The sequence below is a fragment of the Astatotilapia calliptera genome, chromosome 3 (assembly GCF_900246225.1).
Source record: "Astatotilapia calliptera chromosome 3, fAstCal1.2, whole genome shotgun sequence".
NCBI lineage: Eukaryota > Metazoa > Chordata > Actinopteri > Cichliformes > Cichlidae > Astatotilapia > Astatotilapia calliptera.
In genome coordinates, this window is record NC_039304.1 from 32358558 (window position 1) to 32369171 (window position 10614).

General features: G+C 36.9%; 1 protein-coding gene across 1 annotated transcript; it reads right to left on the reverse strand.

Moving 5' to 3' along the window:
• Window positions 1–258: 258 nt before the first annotated feature.
• On the reverse strand, window positions 259–9441 carry LOC113019266 (integrin alpha-M-like). The gene is made up of 29 exons (XM_026162847.1): window positions 9338–9441; window positions 9094–9197; window positions 8608–8678; window positions 8403–8517; window positions 7749–7876; window positions 7516–7661; window positions 7133–7283; window positions 6813–6963; window positions 6469–6542; window positions 6214–6334; window positions 5729–5868; window positions 5454–5600; window positions 5149–5361; window positions 4918–5051; window positions 4499–4641; window positions 4259–4413; window positions 4010–4135; window positions 2776–2849; window positions 2552–2693; window positions 2363–2461; window positions 2185–2264; window positions 2026–2112; window positions 1858–1927; window positions 1660–1758; window positions 1477–1557; window positions 1239–1349; window positions 990–1103; window positions 801–911; window positions 259–660 (listed from the first exon to the last, which is right to left on the reverse strand). The coding sequence occupies exons 3-29, from the start codon at window positions 8656–8658 to the stop codon at window positions 568–570; spliced, it is 3156 nt and encodes a 1051-aa protein (XP_026018632.1). The 5' UTR covers window positions 8659–8678; window positions 9094–9197; window positions 9338–9441; the 3' UTR covers window positions 259–567.
• Between the last annotated feature and the right edge of the window lie 1173 nt (window positions 9442–10614).

The following is a 10614-nucleotide window of genomic DNA, read 5'->3' on the forward strand; positions in this document are numbered from 1 at the left end:
AGATTGTCTTTTTCCACATCTTGAAGTTCAGGCTGCTAAAGAATCTGCTCCTCTTTGTTTTGCATGATATAAAATGAATACTGCTTTATGTCTGAGATGACATCTTATCCAGTACACTGGATTCATTTAGATGTGGAAAGACATTTCATTGTCAGCTCATTAATTAACTAATAACAAAGATATAAATAAAATACACAGACCATTAAAATAAAGGTTAGATTTGATTTTAAAGGCCCAATCTTTCTTGCTGGACTTACAGGCTTGAAAATCTACATAAATATATCCTCTTAAGACAAATATCTAGTGGTGGTTTCTTATTTACAATAGGTGCTCCAGTTTTATGGTCCCGAGTCTTGAGGACCTCGACGACCAGGTAGGAACCTTTGTTACAGATCATAGCAAATGACTAGGCAAGGGAGTGATTTGAGACACAGCAAGCTGTTGTCTATTTAATTAATCAAATGTGGTAGCATGGACATTTCTACACACCATGTTCACCCCTGAAATTATCAGGATGGTCTACATCTGTCATTCAGATTAGATGTACAGCTACAAATGTCATCTTTGTTACTCTGCTGAGGGTGCACCTGCAGCCGTCCCTGGATCATCTTCTGTCATTTCAATTATCATCTGTTTGTATTTACTCTTGAAAAATCCAGCCTAGAAGTGAATGAAAAAGCACATAAAATACAGCAATCATATATTAGAGTTCCAATAAAAATGTAACCAAGCTGACAAAAAATGAGAAAAAAAAAACTTGTAAACTTTTAATTGAAAAAAGTATAAAAAGAGTCTTTCACCTTATACAGGCTAGCGGTGAGTAAAGCTAGAAAAGCCAACCCTCCCAGGGATCCTCCAATGATCGCTTTGGTGAAATTCAGCTTAGGATACACTTCTACTTCTGCCTCAATCTGACAGATGAAGTGACAGAATGTGAATAAAATTAAAGCTCTTAATATGCCAAACAAAAGAAAATATTGTATAATCACCTTGTGAACAGGAGGATTGTTGTCAGACCCTGCTGAAAAGTAGATGTACTGGTTTTTGTCATACTCCAGACTGGCAGTGCTGGTCAAGAGGAATTTGGCAGACTGAAGCCCAATCTAAGGGAAAAAAATACATCGCGAGTTGACCCTAAATTAGATACTGTTTGATTTAACAGGTAAATAGTTATGTATCTAAACATTTAGCAAACAATCCAAAACACATTAATTTAACATAAACTACCCATCCATTACCTGCTCTATCCATCCTGAACTGAGGTTGGCAGAGATTTCATACATCCTACTCTCCCGTATTCCCATGAAAGTGTTGCACTTGAACACTCTGCACTTGGCTACAGAGCAGTTCTGAGAATGATTTAAACAAGACTGAATCCAACAAAAACTGTGATAGCTGAATTTGAGATAGGTGAGGTGAATGTTAAAATCTAAAAGAGGTTGAATTTCAAAAGCTCAAGTGCAGAGGTATACTTACAACCACCTTATTTTTTCTGATCTGAGAAACAAAAGTTTTGACAGGTGGTTCTTCGTCAATTCCTCTCTGACAGTCTGCAATCTGAAATACATTTAATTCAGGTATGCTTGGTTTTGTCCCAATTATACCACATCCATTCATCCATTTAGAAATGATGGGTGACTCAAGACTTTTGCACAATACCTGTAGACTGATCAAATTCACCCAAATGTCTTTTTTACCAAGCTTCACTGGAATCCTGATCACCACAGTGAAATTAAGTGCTCTGATATCATTTGTAATCTGATAAAGAAAAGGACAACCAAGCAATACAATTAGATTTAGATTATACAGAACATATAAATGCACATATATAGATTTATACAGAACTTATATTTTGACCTTAATTGATTGCTGGACTGGTTTCTGCAAATCACTCCTCCCAAATGTGAAATTGTTGTAGCTGAGAGAGCTAAACAGACATATTTAAAAAATTAAATAAATACCATGTAATACAACATTTGTTAATTTCTAAACGATGCTTTTTATTTCAAGTGGAAGAACCCATACCTTTCAAATGTCATAAAAATGCTATATCTCACATCAATCGATTTATTTTTATAGAGTTCATTTGTAGTGGCATGCTCCTGATTTCCACTGAAATGAAGAAGTGAAATGATTCATATTTTATCTGTGGGACTATACAAAAATATACCAAAGGAACAGTACCTGGTGGCATTTGCAGTGACAAAGAGCTTCCTCTCAAGCTGACTGTTGGTGTCAATCCCATAGGAGACAATGAAGGAAGCCTTAATTGAATGGAGGAGACATATCAAATTGCGTCATCTCTTTTTGCTGTAAACAAAACTATAAAGAAGTGAGAGAAAGATATTCTAAGCAAAAACACCTTAGTTTTGTTCTTGAAAATTGGTTTGTGGATAGTGCAGTCTGTCCTTCCTCGTGATAAACCATCTTCACTGTCCAAAGAGTTGCACCCAATTCTTCCCTTTGTTATAAAAATAAAATTACTGCTGGATGTATTGGAAGAGCAGCAGATCAGTGATGAACTTATACAGACTTGATCCTGATGCCTTACCTGCTGACCCGTGAACTTCCTGTAGGAGAGTCCAGCTGGGTACGTGAGAATAACACGACTGTTGTAGGAGTTTTCTCCTCTGTTCTCCACTGTGACTGTGACATCCAAAAGCTCATCAATGCCCACTTTAACCTCTGAGGATCTGTCAGAGTATTAAGGAGGATGAGAATAAAGGAAAAGGAATACAAGCACAAGCAAAACAAAGCTCTATACATGAGCCTCACCTGGTGAACGTAAAATCCACTTTAAGGTTATCAACACATTTGTTGTCAGTGCCACAGTTGATGTCAAACCCTAACTGTGGAAGAGAACATTTTGGAAAACATATTTAAATGATGAATGACTTATTCCAATTAGCACATTGTATGGGGAAATCCAACAACCAATTTTTTCATTCTACCATCTCGTGGAGGTTTTTTGCAGGGAAGAAAACAATTTCTGATAATATTCTTGATCCACTTCTGGACAACTTTGATCTCAGACACAAGCTGTCATTCTAAGTTAAGAATTGTGTATTTTGAGCTCTTTTTTTAATTGCTTTTTGTTACTACTGCATTAGTCTTTGACTGGTAGTACAATTAGCCATACATTAATATCCAATAGTAATTTTCTTTCTGGTGGCGGAAGAGAAATAAAATGATTACTTAAACATTAAAGCCTTTTACTGTGCTCCATGGTGGACATAGAGAGCTGGAAATACAACAGCTGATCACTTATTCTTATTATAATTCTTTGAAGTCTGCTTAAATCCAGCTAATCTTGGGATGTTGGACTACTTTGTTTACTTTGTTCTTTTCATCCGCGACACCTTAAAGGCCGGTCCGTGAAAATATTGTCACACATTAACTGGTCCGTGGCGCAAGAAAGGTTGGGGACCGCTGCCTTAGCTCACATGATAGCTGGTGGGCTAGTGACTCTTACAGGAATAACACCTTGACCCACTCTTTGTTTCAAACTTTGTTTCACTCTTAAGGCCATTATATAGGGAGCGCATTATAAAAAAGGAATGTGTTTTTTGCAGAACATTTGTATTCAAAAAACAACTGTTAGTTACATCTTTGTATTTACGCCCAAGATATTGAGCTTGATTTAAAATAAAATAAAAGCTGCAAATTTGTCCAACAAAAGGTCGCCGTGAACATCTACATTAAGAATGAGTGATTTCGAAAAATGTTTTAATGCACAAAATGTTTGCATGGATTTTACATGTTCAGTTTGTAAAGGCCTTTAGTCTTTGTTTTCCCCATCAGATGCTGTAAATCCTTTTGGATGACAGAAATTTTTTCTGGAACTAAAAAGACGTTCAGTGGCCTGGATCACTTAGAACTGACACTTTAACTGAGTTTAATGGTCAATTTCATGTCAATAATTTAATTAATTAATTATTACGAGGGAAAGACTTAAGTTGTTTTCTTGGCCCAATTGTTTGTTAATACACTGTGTTTAAATATTACTTACAGGATAAATGGTTGTTGTTTGAGCCTGTGAGGAAAGACTTGGTCTGGGATTTCTGTTGATGGACAAACCATTAAACATGAATTTGAGTTCATTGGAAAGAGAACTAAGAGCATCTTCTGGACAGGCCTGCAAAAAAAGAGCAATTTGGTTTGTATTCAGTGTTGTAGGACTCTCTGAACTGAACTTTGATTGTTTGCATTGGTTTTTTTTGTTTGTTTGTTGTTTTTCCTGATATTATTCGATTTTTACCTCAATAAGTAACTTTAGAGTTGAACACTGTCGTCTTCTTAAGACCACAATGACTGATCCAGATTGTTCTTGTTGTTTCCCACTGGCATAAGCTCGGTTGTTTGGAGGTTTACGTGTGGCATCCAGTGTTATAGTATAATTAATCACTGCTTGAGCTGGAATAAAACACAGTTTGGATTCAATGCTACAAATGATGGGCAGTGGCTTTGTTGTTGAATGATGTAGAGTAGAATGATGAACCTGTGTGGACTGCAGACACTCTACTCATGGTGAAGCAGACTGTAGCTGTGTTCTCCAATGGTTTTGAACAGCCTTCATTCTGAGTAGGGATTTGGTTTGGGTTGAATGACACCTCAGCTTTCACCATTACTATGGGTCTTGATCTAGAAATGAACATCACAGGAAAATACCACACTGCATTTTTTACAAACCACTACTGCTTAAAGGTTTTTGATCATGCATCATTTGTTTTTATCTAATAGTTTATATCAAAGTGTCTAGAAATGTCATAAATTATTGTAATAATTAAAAAAAATTATTCATGGAATTCATTCTAAACTTTTAACCAGTGGGGCATTCATTTCTTTTATTTAACAGAAATAGTTAATAGAATTAAACATGGACAGTAATAATGCATGATTGGACTGTCTTGGACTTACCTCAATAAAACAACTTTGCCCTTTGAGCCCACCGCTAAGTCAGGCAGTCCATCACCACTCTGGTCAAAAGATGACTGACTGATTGACAGGCCAAAGAACTTCAGTCCTGACTGGACCTCAGAACCAGTAATTCTCTGTGTACATGAAAATATTTGATATTCAAACTGCAGAAAATGACTTTACATTACAGATTAGTTTAGTCATCCTCGTGAGTTCTTTGATGTTGTGTACCTGTGAGTAGGTAGGACTGATTCTTCCTCCTCCTTCGCCATTAAATATGTAGATGCTGCCTTCACCATTATTCTCCAAAGGTGCTCCAACTGCCAAATCCCTGAATCCATCTGAGTTTAGATCAGGCAGCACAGCAAGAGAAGAGCCGAACCTTCCCTTGACAGCTGCACGTCCTCTTAGTATTAACGGATCATCAAAATTACACTCCACAAACTAAAATGACGAGAGTGAATATTATATGAACATTAAGAAAGTTGACAAATAAACCGATTAATTTAACTGCAGTAGATAAAACTGTGATTTACCAAACCAGTTAATCTGCAAACATAAACTCTTCCCTCTCTATCAGACTCCATGTACATTGGGGCTGATATGAAGATTAGCTCAGTGATGTCATCATTATTTATGTCCATGGCACACACCTCTGCCCCGAAATATTCACCAGTCTGATACTGTGTAAGAAACACATTATTGATGAAAATAATCAGATAAATGAAAATAGTACAGTTTTGTTTATATATAGTCTAAATATATTTTACATTGTCATTCAGGTCTATCACTTTATACTGTACATACGTACCTGCCATGGAAAGGGCTCAATCTTTTGATTTCTAAAGCTATCTCTGTTAACAGCAAACACAACTCCTCTGTGTTTATATCTTGGAGCACCAACAACTGTCACTGAGCCACTCCAGGATTTAGCAATTGCCATGGAGTAACCTAGAATTTAATAGTCAAGCAGTCTTCAGTTAAAAAAGTAAAAAATAGTCAAATATAGTCATACAGAGAATTTATAAATATTTTCATTAATATTTAAGGTGCATGGAAGATGTTTTTTTCTTGAAATGTTGTCATTTGTGGTATTTCATATTTTATGTGACATAAAGCACAATCAAAAACAACATGACTAACATTAAACACCTAATTAAAGCATACTCTTCCTCAGCCTTTGGAATCCTTACTCATCCTTTATATGTTGTCTATTTTCCAAACTGATTGGGGGAAAGAATTACAGCACAGCTATGTATATACTACATGATCACATGTTTATGTGTTAGTTGTTACCAAGATAGCTGTCAGGCTCCAAAGACACGTCCTCATATGTTTTCACCTTCTGGCCTCCTGTTGTGTATTGCACGTAGCCTCCCTTCCACTGGTTTGCACCAACAATAGACATCTGAATTCCCTACAGTGCAGACAGAAATGTACAGAAAAATAAATGTGTGAATGTTTTATACAGTGCATTTAAATTTGGAGTTTTGTTTGGTTTTCCTTTCTTTTTATCACTTGACTGTCTGAGTTTAAAGTGTTTTAAATTACCTCAGGCACATAAACTGCACTGAATCCCTCTTGAGACATTTCCATTTTCAGTGACTCTCCACTGGTTTGTGATCCTGTAACATGAAAATAAGGAAAAAAAGAACTTAAAGGACAGACTGTGTAATTTCAATTTGTTCACGACCTGAAGGACTGATTCTAGACAATCACTTGCTCTTTATTAAAAATATGTCATTTATGTGTTGTTTAACACACTAATGTAAAGAGATAAAAAAGGTGAACATCTCTCAGGCCTTTACTGCAGGTGGCTTCAGTTGCTTTAATTTTTATAGCTGGGATGTTTACAGAAATTTTAACAAAGTTGTAACATTTTTTAATGTTTGTACCTTCGATAGAGAAAATTTTGTCCTGCAAATTCTGTCTTATTATTTCAAGGGCGTTGAAGTCCCTAACTTGAAATACGTGTTTGTCTGACGGAGACGATGCAATGGTTTTCAGCTCCTGTTCTGCTGCAGGTTTATTAAATGCATTCCCCACCTAGAAACACACACACAGCTTTTACTTTACTAGCACCCACACAGTCCTCCTCATGAAGAATGGTGCCTCATTTCATTAGTGTCAGAAAATTAGGTTAACTTTACAGGGTCATTGAAAGGATTAACCTTTTGAAGAAACTGGTACAGTGTAAAACTGAGCAGGTACTTACCCCAATAGCAAATCGAACAATCTTTTTACTCTCAGCTAGCCTTGCTACATATGGTAAGCGATGTGAGTCATGAGATTCTCCATCAGTAATAACTATCAGCACCTTCTTTGCATTTGATCTGGATCCTCTTTGTGGTGTAAAAACATTTTGGCTGATGAATGAAGAAAACAGTTTCAGTTCATCTTTCTTTACAGTGCATCTTTTAGATGTTGAAGAGAACTGCTTACATAAAAATCACGATGCCTTCTTTTACAGTATTTTCGCTAATATAACAAAGAATTATGATTTTTAAAAAAAAAAAAAAAAAAGCTCTACAAGTTATCTCTAACCTCTGACATACTTCATTAACTGTGAAAGATGTGTAACATCATGGCAGCACTTACACAACATGTTCGATGGCTTCAGCTGTGTAAGTTGCTTGGTCTAGTTGTTTTATTCTATCAATGTTAGATTCCCATGATCCAGATGAGAAAAAATTATCAAAATAGTAATGGACCTTTGATGAAGTAGAGAACTGGGAAACAGAAAACTTGAAAAGAAAAAAAGTACAGAAAATCAATCATTCCATCAATTATGGAAATAAAGAAATATTTAATATTTAATGTCTGTTCCTCACCTTTGTATCACTTGAGAGAAAAGACCGAACCAGATTTTTCACAAAGGTCTTCATTGTTTGAAAATCTTCGCTATATACACTCCCTGAACCATCCAACAGAAAGGCAATGTCTGCTTGCAGCGGGCATTCTGCCAAAAAGATGGGTACGAAATGTAGTGTTGAGCAACTTTAAGTGGCCTTTCTTTGTTAGGAAGATTCACACTTTGGTCCCATTTGCCATTTGAATCTTTGGTGCACGCTTATTTGTGACTTGGGATGTTTATATAACTGGGAGTCAACTGCCTTCATAAATTATGTTTGTGTTGTAATATGATTTCTGAAACTCTTAAATCTTACCCAAGCTAAAATCCTAATAATTAAAAATAATTGAAAAGTCAAAAATTACTACTTAAAGCAATAAAAACTAATCTCAACCTATTAAAGTGACTCTGGGGGGTAAAATGAAACTGAATTGAAAATTCAAAACATAATTAAAACTAATTTAAAAAAATATTTAAAAAAGCACAATAACTGTAATAAATGAGCTTCAGACTGTTTAAAATGTATTAGGTTATTGGGTCACAGCGATTAATTGTGTGAATGTGCAGTGACATAAGTATTTATAGATTCTATTATTATTTTGAGTTTGTTTTCACAAACTTAGTATCCTGTTACCTTTGACAGAAGGTGGTATGGGACGCTCAAATCTATTGGAACGGTTTATTTGAAAGCACACTCCACTGTACATGGTGATACTTTTGCAGTCCTTTGGAATAGTTGGACCGCATGCCTCAAAAGAGAAAAGATCAAATTATGATGAATCAAGCATGCTGATTATTCTTCCATTCCAGTGTGACACGTCTGCAGTTCACCAACTCACCACAGCATTTTGGGTTCCAGGATCACTTTTCATTGTCAAACCAAGAGACATGTTGATAGCAAAATCTGGCTCTGTATTTAAAGCATTGAGTATATATTAAAACACTCATAAAATAAATGTTGGGGTCACTAGAAAATACATTTTATTTAAATGACTGCCACTTTTCGTACCACATTACAAAGGGAAAGAATGCAAAATACACTAATCAAAGTTCACTATTACTGTGTCTGAAAATCAACAAAAAATAAATAACCTTTAGCAAGAATTAATTAAACAAACAAATACATTCAATTAAGTGTTTTGTTATATCATGAAATGGCAAATGCTTAACAATGCATTACAAACTCGCACATTTCAGTTTTTTTCTCTAGAAATCCACCTTATCTGCAAATTAATCTAATTAATGTCATATTCCAAGATCTCAATACTTGAAAGATACTGTCAGAGTTTCAGGATATTGTGTTAAGACATCAAGAAACTACCTACCTTGAAATTGTATATTTAGGCAGTTTTCACCAGCGATGGTACACCTGTATATTCTCCCCTTTCTGTTTTGTGAATACTGTTCAAGTGGGGCACTGACAAGCAAACTAAGGAGAGAAATCCAGACATTAGATAACATTTGGTGAGCAAAGTGCAGTGAAAAACCTCCAGCTGTTAAGCATTAGTGGTGAATGTTATAAGCAGGCAATTGTAAACCCATATTAAACATATCTATGCTCTGGCTTACTCGGATTGTCTTTGAACCACCTGGTAGCCAAAACCAGCAGCAGAGTTCCTCAGGGTCTTCCAAGCCACAGGATCAATATTGAAACTAAGTGCAGCATTTAACACTGATAATTAAAGAAAGAAAAACATTATTAAAGCTTATTATGGAATGATAATGTGATTTATTTCAACAGCTCAGCCTTCTGTGTTTCTTTAATTACTAAATTAATTACAGGGGGATCACACTCCTCAGCCTCCCTGGGAAAGTCTATGCCAGGGTGCTGGAAGGAGAGTCCGTCTGTTAGTCGTACCTCGAATACAGGAGGAACAATGCGGTTTTTATCCTGGTCACGGAACAACCTCTCGAAGATACTTGAGGGTGAATGTGAGTTTGCTCGACCAGTCTACATGTGTTTTGTGGACTTGGAGAAGGCATTCGACCGTGTCCCTCGCGGTGTCCTGTGGGAGGTGCTGCGGGAGTATGAGATGTCTGGCCCATTGCTACGGGCCATTCGATCCCTATACAGCCGTTGCAAGAGCTTGGTTTGCATAGCCGGCAATAAGTCGGACTCATTGCCGGTGGGTGATTGGCTCTGCCAGGGCTGCCCTTTGTCACCAATTCTGTTAATAACTTTTATAAACAGGATTTCTAGGCGCAGCCAAGTGGCGGAGGGCTTTCACTTTGGTGGCCACAGAATCTCATCTCTGCTTTTTGCAGGTGATGTGGTTCTGTTGGCTTCATCTGGTGAGGGCCTCCAGCTCACAATGGAACAGTTTGCAGCCAAGTGTGAAGCAGCAGGAATGAGGATCAGCACCTCCAAATCTGAGGCCATGGTTCTCGGACAGAAAAGGGTGGAGTGCCCACTCCAGGTTAGGGATGAGTTCCTGCCCCATGTGGAGGAGTTTATGTATCTCGGGGTCTTGTTCACGAGTGATGGGAGAAGGGAGCTGGAGATCGACAGATTGATTGATGCTGAAACTGCAGTCATGTGGACGCTGTACCAGTCTGTTGTGGTGAAGAGAGAGCTGAGCGTAAAAGCGAAGCTCCCAATTTACCGGTCGAACTACACCCCTTCCCTCACCTGTGGTCACGAAGTGTGGGTAGTGACCGAAAGAACGAGATCGCTCAAACTAATTATTAGGTATTTAAACAGTATGATGCACATACATACGTACACAGTATGAAAACTGATCATTATAATAGTGTATACATTTGCCCTTTTACAGTACTGAAAAAAAGGAACTGAATGGACAATCACGCCATTGTGCACATACATCCTGTCCTCCTCAACTATGTCA

Excerpts from the sequence above, each read along its gene's own strand:
- LOC113019266 (XM_026162847.1), bottom strand. The coding sequence starts at position 8,658 with ATGTCTCTTGGTTTGACAATGAAAAGTGATCCTGGAACCCAAAATGCT. Across the intron at positions 5,601-5,728 it reads TTGAGCCCTTTCCATGGCAG|TATCAGACTGGTGAATATTT; the intron begins GTACGTATGTAC and ends TTTCTTACACAG. Across the intron at positions 1,350-1,476 it reads TCAGAAAAAATAAGGTGGTT|AACTGCTCTGTAGCCAAGTG; the intron begins GTAAGTATACCT and ends AATCATTCTCAG.